This window comes from Zootoca vivipara, chromosome Z2, assembly GCF_965207765.1.
Source record: "Zootoca vivipara chromosome Z2, rZooViv2.hap1.1, whole genome shotgun sequence".
NCBI classification, from domain to species: Eukaryota; Metazoa; Chordata; class Lepidosauria; order Squamata; family Lacertidae; genus Zootoca; species Zootoca vivipara.
Genome location: NC_142585.1, coordinates 48,595,824 through 48,617,821, shown reverse-complemented (window position 1 = coordinate 48,617,821; position 21,998 = coordinate 48,595,824). Strand labels below are relative to the sequence as shown.

The window sequence follows — 21,998 nt, the reverse complement described above, 5'->3', positions numbered from 1 at the left end:
TGTACAGAGGAGAGCAACCAAGATGATCAAGAGTCTGGAAACTAAGCCTGATGAGGAACAGTTGAAGGAGCTGGGTATGCTTCGCTGGAAAAGAGGAGACTGAGAAGAGATATGATAGCCATCTTCAAATATCTTAAGGGCTGTCACATGGAGGAGGGAACAAGCTTGTTTTCTCCTGCCATGGAGGGTAGGACTCGAACCAATAGCTTCAAGTGACAAGATAAGAAATTCCGACTAAACATACAGAAAATCTTTATGACAGTTAAGAGCTGTTCAACAGTGGAGCGGTCTCCCTTAGGAAGTGGTGGACTTTCCTTCCTTTGAGGTTTTTAAACAAAGGTTTTTGGATGGCCATCTGTCATGGTTGCTTTAGCTGAGATTCCTGCATTGCCAGGGGTTGGACTAGATAACCCCTAGAGTCCCTCCCAACTTTACAATTCTATAATTGTAGAATCCATACAATTCTCTATAATTCTGAGATTCTATGATCTGGCATCACAAAGAGCAGCGCAGGTTTCTCCTTTGTAACTGTGCTCAGTAGCAACTGTTAAAATACATCTGCTGTGAATTTGTCCTGAAGGAGGATACCAGCAACTATTAGCCATTAAAAATTAAACAAAACCTCCATGGTCTGAGCCCGTATACCTTTGTTTATTAGATGTATGGGACAAAATAACAGAAGACGCTGGGAGCAACATGGGTTGAAAGAGTCTTGCATGGCTTTTGAGCTTCAAGCAAAATCGGTTTATTTATTTATTGCCCCTAACCCACCCACCCACCCATCTTCAGGATGGGCAGGGTTAGCCTTTTAAATAAAATAAATAAACAAATAACACAGCTTCCTTAGACCAAGTGCCTCACAGCTCAATCCTAACTATGGATAAATTATTTTTAAATTAGCAACACTTGCTTCTAAGTGAACATTGCTAGAGAGATGCTTGTTTATGTGCAATTTTAAGCAGATTTCTCTGAAACTAAACTTGACTGAAACCAACTTGACATACTTTCAAATAGTTGCTGTTGTTGTTGTTGCTGTTATGTTGTTGCTGTTGTTTAAAGTGCATTACAATGTTACTAAAAACAAAGCCATGCTTTCAGTGGCACCAACCTCCAAGCTTTGGCTGGTTACAACTACTGTACATAGTGAGAATTACAGAGTGTCTTCAGGGAGGCGAGGGTCACTAATTTCCATCCGAACCAAACATGAATTTGTCTAGTCTACAGAATGGGAAGGATTCAAAAATTATATTGAGCTGGAGCACCTCAGTCAGTTCACTACTTGCACTAAACAAGGTATTCGCATGGAATTACTTACAGAGAGGACTTCCGTCTTTTACACACCAGTTTTCTTCTGTAGCAGCCAGATAGAGACCTGAGTCATAGTCAAAGCCCAGGGAAGAACAGCGGTCACAATAATAGCACCCTGCATCGTTTAGACGTGATGACTTGAAGCTTAAATAAACCTTCTCTAGATAGAACAGACTCACTTATTTCTGCACATTGCATGATGTCTGCCACAAGCCAGGGCTCAGTCCTGGAATATGTGAAGAAATAAAGAAGACACACCCCTGAACATGTGCAGAATGCCATTCCTTCATGTCTCATTAGCCCCTGCCTACTCCCACATTGCTGGGGCCAGCAGACAAAACTTCCAGATCGCACAATCTGTCTTTAGAAATGAAGCACCAGCCACAACTAGGCCTCCCTATTAGAAGAGTTTCATATAGTGGATAGCTGCATTCGGGTGTCATGCTAAACCATGACTTAAAGTGATTAGAACAAACCAAGGTTTTCCTTGGGGCTAGTGTGCCCCACTCCCCCGTGGAGCTGCTATGCTGGTCAAAGAGATCAAAAGCTTCTGCTTCCATTTTTCTTCCTTAATCACAGACTGGTGCTACGTCCAGATGCCTAAACTGTGGTTAATTTCAACTATGGTTTGTTGAAGCAACCCTGCTTCATGCCCATAGACTGAAATTTAAACCATAGTTCACATCAAATATAGATTGGTCCAGGTCATGGTATATCACAGTTGATGGCTTACTGTGGACATGGAGATCATTCCTGCTGTGCTCCCTGCATGAATGGGAGCAACAAACTATAGTGCTACATCTGATTAGGGTTAGGGTTAGGGTTGTGGTTTGTTCATGAATACAAACTTCGGCTTGAGTAAAGTGGGAGCCGTCTACACCTTCACAGCAAGCCATTAACTATGGTTTACCACAACCTGTGAATGCAACCTTTGTCAGCCTTGCATGAAATAACAAGCTGTGGTTAATAAAGAATGAAAGTGAAAGCTTTGGATCACCTCCTTATAACAGCACTGCAGGAAAAGAATGGGGTGGGGTTGGGGGTTGGGTGAGCTTGTGGTTTGCCTAGGCTTATTCTCTTAATGATAAACAGTTGTTTAATGTAGCCTTCCCCAGCCTAGTAGCCTGAAGCATGTGGAAGGCACAACTCTCACCGTCCCTAGCCATGCTGCCCTGTGGGAGGTGCAGTAGAGAGGTCTGGAGGAAGTATGGTGGGGTGGAGGGAAGCAAATACTGTTCAGCTCATTATTGGCTGTGCTGCATGCTGGAACCTCCCCTAACTGAGGGTACAGTGAGTGCTCTGTCACCCAGTCCTTGAACCTGCAGGTGCTGTTGGTTTGTTTTAAAATAAAATCTCCTCCATCCACAATGATTATGGATGAGGAGACTGATCTGACTTGTGTAAGTGAAACCTGGGCAGGTGAGCAACAAGGAGTTGGATTTCCCCCAACTGGATATATATATTTTTTGCCAACCTGTGTATTCAGGGCAGCATGAGGTTGCTTTTGGGGGGGGGGTGGGGGTCCTGAAATAATCTATTTCTAGGCTTACAACATGACCACATTCAAGTCCTGTGTGTAGAGGACATGTTAGGAGGCTGCTGGTATACTGCCCAGTTGTCTTCCTGCTTGAGCTGACATAGGCAGTCTCTATAATGAGGACCCCTGAGCTGTTGGTCATGGGGATTTCAATATTCATGCTGAGATTACTGGATCTGGGGCAGCTGAGTACTTCATGCCTATCATGACAAAGATGGGGCCTTCTGAACATGTCATTGGTCCAATGCTTAGAGCTGGACATGCTCTAGCCAGGACAGAAAGAGGGTGAACTGAGAGTGGAGGATATTATCAACATTCCCTTTTCATGATCAAGTCACCCCCTGGTGAGATTCATTTTGCCACTGTCCTTTTCTCTGTGTGGAGGAAGGGTATCAGGATGCCCCACTCTGACAGAAAGATGCCAACAACAACTACTACTACTTCCAGAGGCTGAGTCCAATGGATTCCCAAACAGTTTGGGCTCCTACCTCCCCAGCTGACAGGACTGATGCTCCTGTCTAAGTCCCGTGGAGTGGAGAGGTGTACTTGATAAAGCCCAGGTAGCTCTGTGGTACACCAGGGAGTAGAGGGTGCTCCAGCAGGTTGGGAGGTGGCTTGAACGTGTGGAGTAAAACTCCAGACAAATGCAACTGAACTAGTATTCATTTATTATTGAGTCTGCTTAGTAGCCATGAAGGAGGCAAAGAGTGTTTATTTGCTTCTTCCATTGCATCCTTTATATGCTCTCAAGTGGAGCTATTTTGTTGCATTTAACCAATTGGCCTAAATGAGTTTTTGGAACCCACAACATCCTGCTATGTCTTGTTTGCAAGGTATTTTAAGGATAAAATTATATCTGCCAGGACTTGGACTCCACTATTGTAGCAGGTCAGTCTCAAGGGGTACTCAGAGTAGAGTCCTGGCCAGTTTTGTTGGATGAATTCCAGCTGACATGCCTTGGGGTTGTGAACAATGTGTTAGTGGATCACTTGACTTCTTGCTCTTGCCCCTCATGGCTGGTAAAAGCTATGGGGGTAGTGCTTGTTGGGCAGGGGGGGGGGGAGGAATTAATGCCTCCTTGCAAGATGGAGCAGTCCCAGGCAACCTGAGATAGGTGGTGTTAAGGTCATCCTGATAAATATTCCCTGGACCCAAAAGATATGGAGCAAATAGAAGTCACTCCCATCCCTTTCTTGTGCAAAGTTCTCAAGGGTGTGGTGACTGACCAGCACAAGACAATCTTGGAGGGGACTGTTTTTCTGGATCATTTCTATTGGAGTTTGTTCCTGCTCTCGGACGAAAAACTGCCAATAGGATGACCTACGTTGGGAGACATGGGAGTGTGACCCTGTTGACTGCCCTTGATCTCTCAGTGGCTTTTGAAACCATCCATCTTGTTACCCTTAGAGTTAAAAATGGGTGGTGCTGCCTAGGGGTGGTACCAGTTGTAGCTGTATGGTTAGCTCCAGAAGGTAGTGCCTGGGGGTTATTGTTTGGTCCCATGGAATCTCCATTGCAGGTTTCTGCAGCATTCAGTTTTTATCCCCCATGCTATTCTACACCGTGCTGCTGAATGGAGACATTCGGAGTTTGGGAGTGTGTCATCAGTACTCCCAATCCAGTTAAGGCAGAGACACTGTTAGTGGGCAGTTCCTCAGTCTGTACAGGGTGTGGGTGGGTGGGTGTAACCTATTGGGATGGGATCACACCTCTCCTGACGCAGCAGGTACTCAGCTTGGGGGTACTATTGGATCCATCAATGTCACTGAAGACACACGTGGCTTGCATGGTGCAGAGCGCCATCTCTCTGCCCTGTTAGGTGGCCCCACTGCAACACCACCTGGATTAGGAGAGTCTGGCTTTGGTGGTCTATGCTCTAGTAACCTCTAGTTAGATTACTGCATTATATGTTGAGCGGCCTTTGAAGATAGTTTAGAAACTGAAGCTACTGCAAAATTACTGACTAGGACCAGCTAGCCCAATGGGGAAGGGTGCTAACAAGCCAAGAGAGGAGGTTGGAAGAACCAGAAGATGACTCCTGACCTGTCACAGAGAACTTGGCACTGCCTCTGCCATTGGCAGCAGACCCACACCCCTGGAAGAAACATGTTCCTTGAAGTGCACCAGTCTCTTAGAGAGTATTATGAGTGTGCTGTGTCTAGCTTAAAAAAAGGGGGGGAGCAGGACAAGTTGTAATGTCTTGTTAAAAGCTACTGCCTGGTCTTGGACCCCTGCTGTCATTCTTTAACTCTTTAGGAATACAATCTGTTAATGTAGCCTGACTTGTACCATTGCAAGCCTTGAATGAAGCTTAATTTCACACATAAGCATTTGAGTGGGAGCCTGGACCATCTTTCCACCTATGAGCCAACCTAGACCCTATGACAAAAATCTCAGGTCCTTCTTAGGGTACCACCTCCAAAAGAGGTTTGCAGTGAGAGATCAGGCCTTTTCAGTGGTAGCTGGCCCCCAACCCTGCAATCTGCAGAATGCTTTCCTGTCACCAACACTGTTATTTTTATGGCACTAGGGGAAGACGTTCTTATTCTCCCATGTATTTAAGCATTGATACTGTGTTGGGTCTTTTGTTGTTTTTCTAGTAGCAATCGATGCTTACCCTGCTGCTGAGTGGGGAAGAGTGGTTTTGTATTCTGACTTATTTTTGTGGGTGAATGCTTCAGTGTAATTTTTAAATACAGTATTTTCTATGGGTTTCTTCATAACTTCTTTGCAGGAAGCAAAAGGCAAATAAGTAAGTAAGTAAGTAAGTACAGTAAGTAAATGATTTAAAAAATCTGCTTGGCCAGGGCTGGGAAAGACTCGTTTATCATGACATACAAATGCAGCCGGCAAGGAGTATAGGACAGGACACAGAATGAATGCAACCTTTTTGTCCTAGAAACCAAAAAATTGCCACTTCTGAGAGCAGATACTTCAATTTATTTCACAAAAAGAGCAGCAGCTCAAGGCACACCACCAATGCACCACCCTGCTACTTCCATTTACAACTTTGCTTGAACCACACAAATTTTAAATGAAAATAGTCACATTAGCATTAACATAAAAACATCAGTAACACTTTTTATATGGCTGTGAGATTTTGTGTGTTAGGGTTAAATTGGGGGAGGAAAGTTGGGGATTTTAATGGTAGTTTAGTCTGAAATTTTTGTTTAACTCCTTCATTTTTAAATTCTTATTAAATGAATTTTTATTTTTTATTAAAATGGTGCCAACTTTATTTTAGAAACATACAAATACATGTCAAAAAAGTAGGGGGAATAAAAAAAGAAACAATAAAACTACCCAGGAAAATTGTTGTAACTTGGGAAACTGCCAAACTATCTGTCTACACAACCCAGTATTGTCTACTCAGACTGACTGGAGCTCTCTGGGGTTTCAGTCAGAGAAGGATCTTTCTCCATCACTTCCTATCTGATCCTTTTAACTGAATATCCTGGGGATTGAACCTGGGACCTTCTGCATGCAAAGGTATGTGCTCTACAAGTAAGCTATGGCCACTCCCTTGAGGACTGTTTCTTCCGAGCTGAAATCTAAATAAATACTTATAGTTATATATTTCACTTCTCCAACTCTGCTCCCATCTACATGGGAAGAGTCACCTGTGATGGAACTGATATGGCTCAGAAAGTCAAAGGTTATTGGGCACCCCACTGCTGGTGCAAATAACAGAATTCTGAATTACGCAGAGCTCTTCCAAAATGTAGTGATTAAAAGCTCTTGCTTGCTGAAGAATTTTGTGCAGCTCAGAAGCCTGCTTCCCTCAAAGCCACATAATAATAATAAACATTGCCATAACTATTTTATCTCTCTAGAAATAGTAATGATTGTATCCGGAACCCTTGATTTTAATCAGCTATGCCCCCTCGATGGTTCAAGACACAGACCATCTCTAAGCAGCTGCAGCAAGCTGAGCTAAATAGCTGGCATCTCTTGAGCTATTCTAGCATACATGCTGTATTTTTCTGTGCTGTAAAGTCTAAGCAGTGGAAAGACAAACTGAGCCTTGTTCAGACTACCACGTAGCTGAGCTTCAATACATTTCCATCAGCATTTTGTCTTCAAATTTCCCACAGGATATGAGGATGAAAAGCACTTCTATCATCTTTGAACAGGAGCACAATCAAATTTTAATTCACAAGCTAACTAACCCCACCACATTTAGGCTTATAAAAAATATTTCTACGCTCAGTAGGAGGAGAGTGTGGTGGCAGGAAACTATAATAAAAATAATGGCATTAGGGTGACAAGTTTTGCAATTATCTAATTTTAAAGCAACCACCTCTGCATACAGAGTACATTGTTGGAAATAATAATTTTGAGAGTTTGAACAGGTTGCTTGAAATCAGGGGTGGGGAACCTGTGGGGCTCCAAGGTGTTCCACTATAACTCACATCATCCCTGAGCACTGCTCACATTGGCTGGGACCAATGCAAGTTGGAGCCCAATGACACCAGGAGGGCTGCAGATTCTCCATCCCTGATTTACTCACGAGGGCAAGCAGACAAGGAGGGAAATGGTGGTGCCTTTTGCCTAGAATTAAAGGGCTGCTCTGAACACACCAGAATTCCCACATGGAAAACACTTCCATGTGTGAAACAGCATACAATGCACACATAGATCATCACATGTGACATAAACACAATACAAACATCGCCTGGGCAGCAGCGACATGTGTTGTGTACTGTTTCTTTGATAAATATTTCCCATGTACAGAAGTTATCATGTCTAAAGTAGTCTTTGGGGCATTTAGCAACCTGGCTTAACTGTCTGCTTGTGTGAATATACTTGACCCGAACATATTAACATGCTGGGCATGCAACCTCACACTTTTAAAAATTCTGAGCTCTGACTGCAGAATTCTGCAGATACATTTTGCGCAACATGAAAGCTCATACCCAACAATTTAATCATCTGGGGGCAGGGAGTGCTCACATAGTTCTTCTCAAACTTTCCAATAACCAGGGAAAGTTGAAAGTGGAGGCAAAAGATGATGACAGAACAGGGATAGGGGATAGGAACATAGGGCCTGTCCTACCATTAGGCAGAGTAAGGCAGCCAACTCAGGCAACTGCTTCTGGGTATCAGGAAAGGGCAACAAATTGCTATTTATTTTGTTTATTGCATTTTCACTGTTAGAAAGAGGGAGAAACAATTTTGGGAATTTCTTCCGCGAGTGCTAAGGCAGCTACATCAGTCTTGAGTACTATGCATCAAGATCCAGTGTGTATTAGGGAGAAGGGACATCCTCTGCTGCTCTGCCTTGGGCAGCAGAATATCTTAGGCTAGCCCTGGGGGGGGGGGAATGAAACAAAGTGGTGTGTTTCAAAGGTGTACACATACCCTACCCCTCTTCTTTTGAGGGAGAAAGCCCCCCTTTCCCTTATGCAAACTCTCGCCCCAAGGGAGGAGGGGGGAATTAGTGTGTGTGAGGCACCCACCCCAGGGTACCCCACCCCTGTGCAGCCCAGCTATCAATACTGGGGAGAAAATCGTAAGGGCCCCGTAAAAAGGGCCCCTGCCAAAGGCCCAAATAGTGCAGCTGCCTGTTTCTCGCAGCAGCTAACCAGAAGGGCTCCCCCACCCCATCCGCAAGCAGGACACATGAGCACAACAGCCCTCGCCCAGCTCACCACCAGCAACCATCAGCCCTCTGACACCTGACCCAGTGACCACGACCCGTAGCCGCGGGCAGCCTTGCTCCGGAGAGGGACTGCTAGTGGGGAGCCCAGCCTGTGCCCCAACGTGTGTGCATTGGGGGAGGGGGGGCTTCTCTCTTTCTTCCAACCCCACTGACTACCAATACTTTTTTGAAGCGGGGGGGAGGGAGAAGCAGGGAGAGGGAAATGGCATCAAAAACAACACCTGCCAGCGCTCCCCCTCAAATAATCGCCATTCTCTTTTCTTCCCTTTGGGCTCTGAGTGGGGGGGGGGATGATGACCTACACTGAAAGGGAAGCCCCCTCCCCGCACAGCAGCCGGGGGGGGGGCACGCACACTATAGGGGAGAGGGAAGTGGAGGGTCTCCCTTCTCCGCCGCTGTCGCCCCCCTCCCGCTGGGAACGAACCACGCCCCCTCCCCTCCCCCATTCCACCCCCTCGGCCCACGGGGTGAGAGGGCAGAAGGGGGGCGGGGCCGCCTTCCGCCTCGCAGCCGCCGATCAGGCCCCTGCCCCCGCCCTCCCGGGCCCCCTACCTGCAGGAGGGCCCGGGATCTCCTCACACCCCCTCAGGGGCGCACCCCGGAGCAGCCCAGCGGCGGCGGCGGCGGCGCCTCCTCATCGCGGTGACAGCCGGGAGCTCCGCCCAGATTGGGCCCGGCCCACCTCTCGCGAGGGTTCGCCTCGGAGGCGCGGCCCCGCCCACCTTCACCAAAGTCACGTGGACGGAGGCGCGCTGGTTGGGAAGGGAGAACAGGAAGAAGCGTCAGAAGGGCCGGACCACAGAGATGAAGCGCCCAGAGGGGACGCCCCCGGGGGGGGGGCGGCGATAAGATGCCGCAGCGCCGACCGCTCCCCATTCTGCGTTGCAGTTTGCCAGCTGCTTTGCAAGGCGCGTGCGCCCTGCGCAGAGTGAGGCCAACGGGCGCTCCAAGGTGCGGGCGGGTGAGGCGACCTCCGCCGCGGCAACGCTTCCTGTAATTCGCGCATGTTCGTACAATCCCAGAATGATAGAGCGGGAAGGGGACGCCAAGGGTCATCTAGCCACCCCTGGGTCGTGGCTGGTTTTAATTTTCTTCGTTGAACGCTTTCGTTGTGTTTGCTACTCGTTTTTTAATTATACAATCCTCGTAAGATTTTTGTGGGGATTAAGTGAGGAAGAGGAGAACCATGTCTTATTCCACCTTGAGCTTCTCGGAGAAAAAGGTGGGATATAAATAAATGAATAAATTCAGTAATGTTTATCATTTCTGTCATAAAAATACAGCTTTGCTTTTCATCCGTTGTTATAATTGTTCTCTCTGTTTTACATACACTAAAAAATGAAACGGGGACTTTATGAAGAAAATAAATATCATACTGTATTCCTTCGCCACCCTGCTGTTTTTAAAAGATAAAAGCATTTACAGGTACCTCCTCATCCTTCAGTGTTTCTCCCCGTACATTTGTACGGATTCTGTCCGGAGTGGCAATATAGAAATGAAGAGGGAGAAGATTTGGGGAACACCCACATCATACGTTTAAAGCACATGACTCCCACCCCCCTCAAAAAAAAAAACCGGGGACAGCAGGATGTTAAGATGGCTGAAAACCGTAGCTTCTGTGAGGGTAAAACTACAGTTCCCAGGTTTAGGGAGGGAGCAGTTGTGAGCTTTAAATGGTGCGGATTGGCCTCTGTATTTAAAGCAGGTGGGGAGGAGTGAGAGAAATAAAAGAGGGTAACCCCTGAGGTCCTGAAGTTGGAAGGGTTCATACAACAACAACAACAATAATAATAATTTTTATTTATGTCCCGCCCTCCCCGACCAACACCAGGCTCAGAACGGCTAACATCAAATGTATAACACATTAATATAAAAACACAATCAATTTAAAATACATCCTAAAATCAGATCAGGATCAGAATAAAATCCAATCAGAGGGCAACTCACAGATTAGGGTTGGGGACCTTAAATGCTTACGAGGCCCAACTGTTTGTGCTGAACTTATATGGGCCTGTAATGGTCTGGAGCGGGCATCCCGGCATCCCCAAACTGCGGCCCTCCAGATGTTTTGGCCTACATCTCAGTTCATTCAAGAGCATCAGAAATAAGTCATTCCGCTGTGGGAAAACTTTATTTTCACTACAAGTCATTTGGAGGGGGGATTGGAAATGCAAGTCAGCCAAGAAAACAGGATATCAAAGCTGCCATTCCCATAATTATGCCCTGAAGACAAAGCAGGCAATGAGTGACAAGTTGTGAAAATTAGCACTTAACACAACTCTTTTACAATGGGCTGGAGAGAGGAATATAAGCCTTTAAACAGCAGGTAATAGGACACCACTCAAATACAGACTTTTCTGTATAGCTTATTATTAGCATACCGGAAAGTTGACATCCAATTTTACAAAAAGCCAAAACCAACAGATCATATGACACAGAAAGCCTAGGTCAATTTAAGGCTGTGTACACACATTTTATTTTGCATCTCCAGTATGCTCCCACTTCTGGTTTAGGAAGGAGTGCATCATGCTATTTCTTACAAAGTACTGTACTTTGATGCATTTTCCCACAAACCAGCTTCAAACCAAATTGAAAAAATAACAACTTGTATATATTATAAGCTGGTAATGTGTACACAACCTCTGTTACTGTATAAACTCTGTATACTGTATTTTGTCAGGATAGATGGAGCTGGCTAGAAACAAAGGTGGCAAACTTCAACAACAACAGGGGGGGAAATGACATGGCACTTAATAACGGCAAAAGTGGCATGATCAAGGCCAATGCCTCTGCAAGCACATCCATCACCCAACTTGACCAGTAACAGCAGCCATTACATCAGATTCCTGTTGGATAAAGCATCGAGGACCCCACAGCAAAGCTATGCACCGTACAAAAGCAAAACCTGCCTCAAAATAGCACCAGATTGGCTGGAAACTTGGGGCATTGTTAGATAATGTACTGTACTTTAAAAAACTCAGTGCCCAGACCTCTGACACCAAGCTACCTCTCATAAAATTAAGATTGTGGGTGACTTGGGTCCCACCAGCACTATGCTTTGCAGCATATTCAACCACCCTGTCAGTAGGGCAAAATTTTGTTGTAGGAAGTCAGACCATGGGTTCATCCAGCTCAATACTGTCTACACTGGCAGCGGCTGTAAAAGATTTCAGGCAGGAAGTGTCTCAGCCCTCCCTGGAGATGCCATCAGGGATTGAACCTGGGACCTTCTGCATGCAAGTCAGATGATCTACCCCGATGTAGCCCACTGAACTTCCCCTAAATTGGGGGGGGGTTCCCTCCACACCCAGAATCACCATTTAACAACATCCTCACTGGCTGCAGGTGCTCCCAACATGTGGTAGCCCACCAGGTTTAGGGGGAAGAGAGAGAACTTAAGCTGTAGATACCTTCTTTTTTATGACACATACCAAGGTAAGCCAGAGTAACAAATGGTCTAAAGAAACAACAGTGCCATCAATTTCTGGTCTTTTTCACCCCTATCCTTGAATACCAGATCTCTGAGGCCTATTTTCATCATCAAAGAATTAAACAGCACTTAGGAAATTCATGAAAAATGAATACAGTATATCATAGAGATGACCTAACCTGTTCACTGAGTGAATCATGCCAGCACCAATGCACACCGAACCAGTCCAGATGTTTCAGCCAGAAGGAGTGGAGCAGAATCTTCAACTGAGACTGGCTAACCTGGTTACAAGCACACTTTGAAGCCTTGAGCTTCAGATTGGTCCTCCTGACTGCCACTGGCCTTCCCCAGTTAAAAGTTCTAGCTTCTAAGACAAACATTACGTTGTTACCTTCTTTTAAGATAAACAACAAAAGATAAAGCATGAAAGTGGTGTCTCCGGTCCATGCAAACACAAAATCCAAAAGCATTCCTTGCAGCTGCGCAGTTTTCTCACCATGAGAGAAATCAGTAACAACCCATTAAATATTTAATTCACAGCTGCCTCCACTAAAACACCAGTAGTCTAAGAGTTAATTTCTCTTTCAACATTTAGGCTCAAGTCTTCTTGCAAAAAGTACTACTAGTAGTAGTAATAATAATAATAATAACAACGGCATCATTACCATCAGCAACCTAAAAAACTAAGTGCTGTGCAAAAATAAGTCCCCTAAATTTATTTTATTCACCCCACACGCCCCCCGAAAGGGATAGAGAAAATAAGATTAATTTTGTTCCATTTTCTGTTTGTGTATAGGGTGTTCTCATCTCCAATGGGCAACTGGTTCTCCAACAAGTCTCCATGAACATCACCAGCGGAAATATTGTGCTACATCTTAACACCCATCTTGTAGGGTTGAGATCCAAAAGAGAGGTTGACCTCTATACTTGCAAAGGAGCTGACCTTACTGCACACTAGGGATGGGGAACTTTTTTGGCTCAGTGGGCCAGAACTTTACCTCCCTCCACTTCACGGGCCAACTGTGCATTTTGATGGCTGTTGGCAGATAGTTGGATGGTCCCACTTTTGTCAACACTTCCCTGTGATGTATGGGAGTCTACTTTGCAAAGCAGCACCTTGCAGAATTGTACCAGGCGCTCCCACCTATCCACTGATGTCAACCAATGACTTCGGCAAATGGGCAAGTGGGTGTGGTCTGTGGGAAACTGCCTTGCAGGGTGACGTGGGAAACCCCTCACCTGGTGGGATGGGGGTTTCACCAACCTGCTCTACAAACCCTCTCCACCTCCCACTAGTCGTAGTCTATTCTGACTTCCGTAATGGAGTCAAAGGTGGCTTTGTCCATGCTGCTCCTCCCGTGTACAGACGTCAGGTGCTTCTTGAGGGCAGACTTGTGCTTGAAGTCCATGTCACAGCAGTGGCACTTGTAGGGCCGGTCCCCACTGTGGATGTTCAGGTGGTCCTGGAGAGTGCTTTTGGCTGTAAACGTCTTCAGGCAGACCATGCACTGGAAGGGACGGATGCCCATGTGCCCACGAATGTGCCGGTTCAGGTTCTTCTTCTGCGTGAACGTCTTCCCGCACTGCAGGCACAGGAACAGCTTGTGCATCTTCAGGTGGCGGAGGTAGTTCTCCAGGTGGAGAAATCCCCTGGGGCACTTGGGGCATTGGTGCCGCCACGAGTAGGCAGAGTCCCCTGGGCTCTGGAACCCACCTGTGGCCGTTCTATTAGCTCCTTCTGGATCCTCCCTGCCAAAGTCTTGGAACTGCTCCCTGGGCACTTCTGTGACCCTGCTCTCCACAGTCGAATTGATCAAAGAGTGCTGAGTCTCGGGGAAGTACAAGCTTGATTCGGAGGAGGTGCACGGCTGTGGAAACTGGTCCTCTTCCACATTAGGATCGCTGATGGAATCCATTCGGATAAGGCAGATTTTGTTGTCCTTGTACCCTATCTTGACAGCTGAGATCTCAGGGCTTTTGACGTTCTTTGTTTCTGACATCAAGCTCTGCACGGGCAGCTGTTGAAGGTCCCCCTTTTCCCGTTTTATATGACCCTCTAAATTAACAGGGCTGTCTTCAGAAATCTCAATGATTTCACAGTCTTTATCAGGGCAGCCACCATTGCATACCAGCTCTGTCTCGGAGGAGTGACACTTCTCAGAGCTCGCCCTGCTGCCCTCCACGGCAGCGTCAATCTCCAGGTACCTGGACAGTGCCTCTGTGCACTTTTCCACAATGTGCACCATCTGCAGGTAACTTGCTGCTGTTAGGTACTTGAGAAGCTCCTTCTTCTTCACCTCCAGAGCCCCTGTGTAGCAGGAGAGGAGCAGCTTCTGGCCTACCTCGGCACTCTGCAAGATGGTGATTCGCACCTGCTTGGACTGGGTGAGCAGGAACTGGTCCCGCATGAACGTGGAGCAAGCGGCGAAGATCACTTTGTGCCCTTGGAACTCAGTGTCGTTTATGTATATGGAGACATCGCAAAATAGGTTCTGCTGTCTCAGGAGGTTCATCTTCTGCAGCATGGCTTCACCTTGCTGCTCAAATTGGAAGTGCAGCACATCCGAGTCAGCAGCCATGGTGGTGATTCTGTTTGGGGGAGTGGGGTGGGGAAAACAAAAGAAAAATAAAGGTGCATTGTATACAAAAGCTCAGCAGGTTGTTCAAGCTTATTGGGACATCCTCCACTGCACCCCGAGGGCAATGGCCTAGTTTAGTGGGTCCTTCAATATTTGCGACCTGAGGCAGCTGCCTCACTCTGCCTAATAGTGGGATCCTGCCAAGAAGCTGAAGGGTGAAAGATTCATGACAAGCAAAACAAGCAACATCTTCACACAATGCAGAGTTAAAATTATGGAATTCCCTGCTGCTAGATGTGCTGGCACCCACTTGTCTGCTATTGGGTCAAGTTCAAGGTGTTGGTACTAACATACACGGAGCAATGGAGCTCCGACATGGAGCAATGGATTGACACAGAGCAATGGATTCAAACTTCAAGAAAGAAGATTCCACCTAAACATTAGGAAGAACTTCCTGACAGTAAGAGCTGTTCGGCAGTGGAATTTGCTGCCAAGGAGTGTGGTGGAGTCTCCTTCTTTGGAGGTCTTTAAGCAGAGGCTTGACAGGCATATGTCAAGAATGCTTTGATGGTGTTTCCTGCTTGGCAGGGGGCTGGACTGGATGGCCCTTGTGGTCTCTTCCAACTCTATGATTCTATATAAGTTCCTATGCAGCTCAGGACCAGGTTCCTTGAGAGACAGCCTTGTCCCTCTATACACCCACTAGATCACCACAGTCTGCAGGAGAGCTCGTCCTGTAAGGTCCGGAGACCTCAGAAGCTCACTCCATAGTAATTTGGAGCAGGGCTTTTAGCGCGGCTTCCCCTGTCCTGTGGAAGCGTATTCCTGTTGAGATACAATCAATAACCCACTATGTGCACATTCCAGAAACAGTCAAATACATTTTTATTCAGACATGCTTTAGCAGCTGGATAAATGGGTCTTTATCCCAAGTGCCCACTGGTTAGGGTTTTAGTCTTGTTTTAAATGTACCGTGTTTCTCATATTATAAGTCATGTCTTATATTAATTTTTTCCTGAAAAAAACACAGCATGCCTTATTTTCAAGGGATGTCTTATTTTTTAATTAAGTACCGGTACCGGTACCTGTACAGTCCACAGACCTGCTCCCACCGGGTCTTTGCGCGCGGCAGGCAGAAGCTGCAGCCGGGTCCTGGGGCTGCGCGCGCGGCAGGCAGAGGCTGCAGCCGGGTCCTGGGGCTGCGCGCGCGGCAGGCAGAGGCTGCAGCCGGGTCCTGGGGCTGCGCGCGCGGCAGGCAGAGGCTGCAGCCGGGTCCTGGGGCTGCGCGCGCGGCAGGCAGAGGCTGCAGCCGGGTCCTGGGGCTGCGCGCGCGGCAGGCAGAGGCTGCAGCCGGGTCCCGGGTGTCCGCGTGCAAAGGCTGCAGCCGGGTCCTGGGGCTGCGCGCTGAGGCTACAGCCAGGTCCCGGGTGTCCGCGCGCGGAGCGCAAAAGCTACAGCCGGGTCCTGGGGCTGCACGCGCTGCGCGCTGAGGCTGCAGCCAGGTCTCGGGGGTTAACGCGGCAGCAGCAACCCTTCTTTGCCACAGACCTTCTTCCACCACCCGGTACGGCTTATTTTCGAGGTATGCCTTATATTTTTCCACCTCAGGAAAATCCTGCCATGCCTTATTTTGTAGGGATGCCTTAAAATATGAGAAACACGGTATTTGCTGCTTTTGTGTTTTTGACTGTTCTAAACTTGTGTGTGTAAAGCTCTTTGAAACGGTAGTTTAGAATGTGGTTAATTAATTGTAATAATATTTAGAAGGCTTTAAAAGAGTGGTGGCTGACTCTCCTCCTTGGGGCTTAGTAAGGCCTCCAAGCGAACGTTTCTAGCAGCAAAAACTCGCCAATTTTGGGAGTGGCAGCCAAAAGCGAAATACAGTAGAAACAGTGCTTGCAGTGGAAAGAGGAGAGATGTGTGTGTGTGTGCGTGTGCGTGTGCGTGTGTGTGTGTGTGTGTGTGTGTGTGTGTGAGAGAGAGAGAGAGAGAGAGAGAGAGAGAGAGAGAGAGAGAGAGAGAGGTAGAGTGTACATACCCACCACTGGCATAAGGTCTCAAGAGGGTTCAAGCCAAAAAAGAAAGGTAGGCTCTCATTGGCTACTAGTCATGATGTGGGACATGAGTGGCGCTGTGGTCTAAACCGCTAAGCCTCTTGGGCTTGCTGATCAGAAGGTTGGTGGTTCGAATTCGCTCGATGGGGTGAGCTAGCAGTTCAAAAGCATACCAGTGCAAGTAAATAGTTACCGCTGTGGCGGGAAGGTAAACGGTGTTTCCATGCGCTCTGGTTTCCGTCACAGTGTCCCGTTGCACCAGAAGCAGTTTAGTCGTGCTGGCCATATGACTCGGAAAGCTGTCTGTGGACAAATGCTGGCTCCCTTGGCCTGAAGCAAAATGAATGCCGCACCCCATAGTCGCCTTTGACTTAACTGTCCAGGGGTCCTTTACCTTTTTTCCCTTTTTCTTTTTACTAGTCATGATGGCTATGCACTGCCTTTAGGTTCAGAGGGAACATGCCCTGGGATACCAGTCACTGAGGGGGGGGGGGGTCAAGAGCAGGAGAGGGCTGTTGTGTTCATGCCCTGCTGTGGGCTCAGGAAACAGGATGCAGGACTAGACAATGGGGCTCTTCTTATTTTATTAAATGACAAGCAATCCTGTGGCACCCTAAAGCCTAACACATTCATAAGCTTTCAGACTACAGTCCGCTTCATCAAATACATGAATAATTGTGAGATCCATGGATTTCCACTCCATATAAGGCTAAACCTTCTGCCTGCTGCCTTTGCAACAGTTTCCAGAGGCATAGTCATAATAGTCATAACTGTCTCTTGCAGAAGGATGCACAAATGAGTATTTTGGTTGCAAGACTCTTGTTGCTTTGGCTACACATCCCTTGATTGTAAAACAATAAAAGAAAACCCTCAAAGCACTTTACAAAGAGAACAAAGCAATAAAATTATAAGGGAAAACCAAGAAAAAGTTCTTTTAGACATTTACCATAGGCGCTGTGGGTTAAATCACAGAGTCTAGGGCTTGCTGATCAGAAGGTCGGCGGTTCGAATCCCTGCGACGGGGTGAGCTCCCGTTGCTCAGTCCCAGCTCCTGCCCACCTAGCAGTTCGAAAGCACATCAAAGTGCAAGTAGATAAATAGGGACTGCTCCGGCGGGAAGGTAAACGGCATTTCCGTGCGCTGCTCTGGTTTCGCCAGAAGCAGCTTTGTCATGCTGGCTCCCTCGGCCTATAGAGCGAGATGAGTGCCGCAACCCCAGAGTTGGACACGACTGGACCTGATGGTCAGGGGCCCCTTTACCTTTTATAGTCTTGTCGAAAGACAAACTCAGTAGTTCCACAGTGTAGGTGCTGCCATACTAAAAGATTTCAAATCAGGAAATGGCAATATTTAACAGTGCCAGTTCTGCAGATTTAAGCAGTCAGTTGGGGATGTATAACATAAAGCAATCTCACATGTAAACTGGTCCCCAACTGTTAAGGGCATTATATCCTAGTAGTATGTTAGTATACATTGAACTTATATATTTAAAACATTCAAGAAAACAGGAATATCAGCCAATAGAGATGGAGTCCTCTGGTGCTTTTCACCACTCCAGGTTCCCTCCCTTTGTGGTCCCCACCCACCCATAACTGATCCATCCCAAGTGCTGGTCTTGGGACATTAGTCACCATGTTTTGATTTAACCAACATCAAAGGAAAGTGCAGTTCATTTACTCCCCCAGTCCTCTAAGCGGGGTGGGGGAGGGTGCCTGCTAGAGGTGTAAATGACTATCAGACTTTGAAGGGCTGGTATAACTGGACCAATTTCATCAATTTTGTCTAATTGATTGACTATTGACATTCCAATAAATGCACAATTCATTGTGACTGTTTTGAACTTCGTTGTACTATTATCTTCCTTAGTGGGTCATGCAAAGAGCTTTCCATAGGCTTGGATAGGGGGCACTGGGGGTGAGTTCACGGAACTAGGGGTGGTGATGAACCAAAAGGGTTTGGGAACCACTGGCTGAGCAACGTTGCAGCAATATGTGCTTCAGCAGGTGCAGCTTATTTTGCCAGGATGGGGAAGAGGGAAAAACAAAACAAAACAAAACAAAACAAAACAGCATCAGCAACCCCTTTAAAATCCCCTCTTCTGCACAACAGCCCTGCTCTCTGCCTCCTGCCTGACAGGTGCCATGCCAACATTTCCTTCAAGGATGGAGATGCAAGCTTATTCCAGGAACTCTTTCAGGCGTGACAGCTCCCCGCTTCCTTCTAGGCATCCCTTTAAAGCACTGGGACCTGCCAGCTGAGGCTGCCTTACACTCTCTGCCACCTCCCCCCCACACATGCAACCGCCCCCCCCCCCAAGTCCCTGCTCCTTGCTCACCGGTTGCTGTAGTCAGGAGTGTGGAGGAGGCCCAGACTGAACGCTTCCCAGGCAAGGGTGCAGATGGCTCAGGCGAAGGAATAAACTTCCGGCAGTCCCTTCGAGCATCACCTCTTTTCCCACTCTAACCCGGAAAAACATCAGCAGACCCACAGCCTCCCAAAATGCAGGCACCTTGTTCCTGATTGGCTGCTCCTGCAACTTTTTCAACCAGCAGGGAGGAAAGAGGTAACAAAAGGCACACACACCCACGACCATCCCAGAGGACATTGACTGACTCCAGCTCTGGATATGTAATTTTTCGCAAGCATTGCAGTCTCTTTCCAGTAATATAGTTCCTTCCCACATTTTCTTATGAATTTCTATCCCTTTTCATGTATTTGTATCCCATTCCCCTGTGAATGGAACTTAAATGCACCCCCCCACCCCAAATATATGCTTACCAGTATCCAGACAGCTGCTAGTGTATTCGTTATTATTTTATTGTATGTGTTAGGTTCTGTATCATTTAATCTATCCGCCTCCATGGACAGAGACAGCAATGCTTCAAAATACCAGTTGCTTCCTGGGAACCATGGGCAGGGAGAAGGCTCTTCCAGGCTCCCCACGAGCATTTGGGTAGCCACGGTTAAGAACAGGATGCTGGGCTTGGTGGGCTCTTTGGTCTGACCCAGCAGGGGTCTTTTTATGATCAATAGTATAACTGTGGGATTCATGCTTTATTTTATTTATCTATTTCATCAATAAACTACCTAACATTTTTTTTTAAAAAAAGATCTCTATGCAGCATACTCAGAGTGGCTTGCAACAATTTAGCTAATAATTCGACAAAGCTGAATGCTATGTAAAACTAGCTTTATTTAAATGGGGCGGGGGGGAAAACGACACCCTAAGCAGGGCCATTCCCTGTGAAAGAAAACTAGTCTAAGTGAATGAGACTGTTGCCTCATATTATGGTGGTCTCTAATTTGCAGGCTGGGGATGGGGAAACTCTGGCCCTTCAAACACTGCTGGGCTCCCAGGTCCCACCAGCCCCAGATAGCACCCAAGGGCTTCAAAAAGTGCCACAAAGAGGCTTTGTTGGGTGGGATGGAGGTCTGCCTAATCTAGCCTTGTGCCCTTCAAATATTTTGGAGGGAAGCTCCAATCAGCCTCAGCCAGCAGGATTGCATAATGCTGGGACTGATTGTAGTCCAATCCTATTCCCCCAAAATACTGTTACGGGTTTGGGGGTCAATCTGGATGATACCTGGGGAGTCCCTTGCAGGCCTGTGATCCTGAATCTGTGAGGTTTGCAATCTAGTATGCAAAGCAAGTTTCTTTGTATGGTAAGGGCCTTGGTCGACCAGCTAAGTCCTGATATTCACCATATCCAAAGAGGTTTCTTTGCTGCCAAAGACTAATGGGTGTGCCATTTCCTCATCACCTGCCTGGATAATAATTATTTATTATTTATACCCCGCCCATCTGGCCGGGTCTCCCCAGCCACTCTGGGCGGCTTCCAACAGAAAAATAAAACACAATAATCTATTAAACATTAAAAGCCTCCCTGAACAGGGCTGCCTTCAGATGTCTCCTAAAAGTCTGGTAGTTGTTTTCCTTTTTGACATCTGTTGGGAGGGTGTTCCACAGGGCAGGCGCCACCACCGAGAAGGCCCTCTGCCAAGTTCCCTGCAACTTGGCTTCTCGCAACGAGGGAACCGCCAGAAGGCCCTCGGTGCTGGACCTCAGTGTCCGGACAGAATGATGGAGGTGGAGACGCTCCTTCAGGTATACTGGACCGAGGCCATTTAGGGCTTTAAAGGCCTTGGGGTTGCACTTAATCATACCAAGACAACACTGCTTCTGTTTTGAGAGAGGATCTTTCTAATCAGCAGGCCAGAATGGAAAATGACCTGAAGTTAAGATGTATACCGTACTTCTTTTACTTTTGAATGATTCCAAGTACCGGTTTCTGGAAAGCATAAGAGGGGAGAGGGCTCTTGTGCTCAGATCCTGCTTACAGGTTTGACCACTATGGTGACAGGATGCTGGACTGAATGGGTCCCCTTTGTCCTCATCCAGCAAGTTCTTATTGACATTCCAGTGCCTTTGATGAGCTGTAAATTCTGGCGAGTCTTTCAGATCTCTCTCCTATAACCTGCTGACCTTTTTCTTTATTTCTAAGACGACATTATTTTACATTTTGGACAGATGTGCATCTTTAGATTTTGTCTAAGCTGCCTTGAACATCAATGTCCAAAAAGGCAAGGTATAACTTTCAGTAAGAAAGACAGATAGATAGATAAAAAGAATTTAAAATGGACACATGTATGGTCTCCTCCCCTCCCCCTGCACTAGTGGTTAGTTATATTAGATTGAGAAGTTTGCACAATGGATAGAATACACCCACCAAGAATTGCACTAATACGGCAGTTGCCGACCGGGTCCCCTCCAATCATTTTAGACTACAACTCCCACCTGCTTCAGGTCACACAGCTTTTCCTACTTTGCCTCATTCATTTTTAGAACAGCCCCTTATGGTAGTCCAGTATTATCATTCCCGTGTAACAGGCTGGGATTGAGAGGGATTTGCCAAAATTCCATCTAAAGCGTGCAGTACTTGGGGTTCTGACTGCTGTTTAGGGTGACTGGCTGCTTTGTGCCTTAGTGCTGGCTGGAGGAGATACGTATTTTATAGCAGTAAATGGCTCTAGTGGTTGTGTGAATGGCAGGAGTGGTTTTGTGGTTGCGGTAAGTGTGTTTTATGTTAATGTGTATCAGGCTGCCTGCCTAGTGTTTCCCCCCTTCATCTCTAAGTTATACAGTATAGACACAGATAGTATGCATATTCTGTATGTTTGCATTTGGAGTAATCTTAAGGCAAATCACCTAAGCTTGTGATTAGTGTAATTTATGTATTTTGATTTTCCTTACTGTAAGGAAAGCACTGATACTGGTGAATAACAAGCAATCTGTAAATGTACTGATTAAACAAATAAGGGTCACTTGGTGTGTTTGTGGCTGAGATTCAAGTAGGCAACCTCAAAGGTCATTTGTTCAGCGGCTTAACTTGCAAAAGAGCAACCAGGCTCCTGATTGTTACTTTGCAGC

General features: G+C 46.8%; 2 protein-coding genes and 1 long non-coding RNA gene across 11 annotated transcripts in view; 1 reads left to right on the top strand and 2 right to left on the bottom strand.

The window, feature by feature from the left end:
• Positions 1-9,185, bottom strand: part of RC3H2 (ring finger and CCCH-type domains 2) — a 47,693-nt gene extending 38,508 nt beyond the window's left edge. For 2 of the 7 annotated variants that reach the window (XM_088665098.1, XM_060270464.2), the window contains exons 1-2: positions 9,060-9,185; positions 1,488-1,534 (exon numbers count right to left, since the gene is read on the bottom strand). In XM_088665098.1, coding sequence (XP_088521224.1) covers positions 1,488-1,501 — 14 coding nt within the window. In that variant the 5' untranslated portion in view covers positions 1,502-1,534; positions 9,060-9,185. Of the gene's footprint in view, positions 1-1,315; positions 1,535-9,059 lie in introns of all 7 variants that reach the window. The other 5 variants (XM_088665094.1, XM_060270466.2, XM_088665097.1 and 2 more) reach the window with 4 other exon arrangements.
• Positions 9,177-14,591, top strand: LOC148686671 (uncharacterized). Its single transcript, XR_015948733.1, has 2 exons — positions 9,177-9,729; positions 12,734-14,591. It is a non-coding gene; the product is annotated as an uncharacterized LOC148686671 (long non-coding RNA).
• ZBTB6 (zinc finger and BTB domain containing 6) lies at positions 10,288-19,031 on the bottom strand. 3 transcript variants are annotated; one of them, XM_088665102.1, is made up of 3 exons: positions 18,906-19,023; positions 17,517-17,629; positions 10,288-14,526 (listed from the first exon to the last, which is right to left on the bottom strand). In XM_088665102.1, the coding sequence occupies exon 3, from the start codon at positions 14,514-14,516 to the stop codon at positions 13,230-13,232; it is 1,287 nt and encodes a 428-aa protein (XP_088521228.1). In that variant the 5' UTR covers positions 14,517-14,526; positions 17,517-17,629; positions 18,906-19,023; the 3' UTR covers positions 10,288-13,229. The 3 variants fall into 3 exon arrangements, with proteins under 3 accessions (XP_088521228.1, XP_034958359.1, XP_088521227.1); XM_035102468.3 differs by lacking the exon at positions 17,517-17,629 and having other exon boundaries at positions 18,906-19,031; XM_088665101.1 differs by lacking the exons at positions 17,517-17,629; positions 18,906-19,023 and adding an exon at positions 16,764-16,900.
• Positions 19,032-21,998: the final 2,967 nt, after the last annotated feature.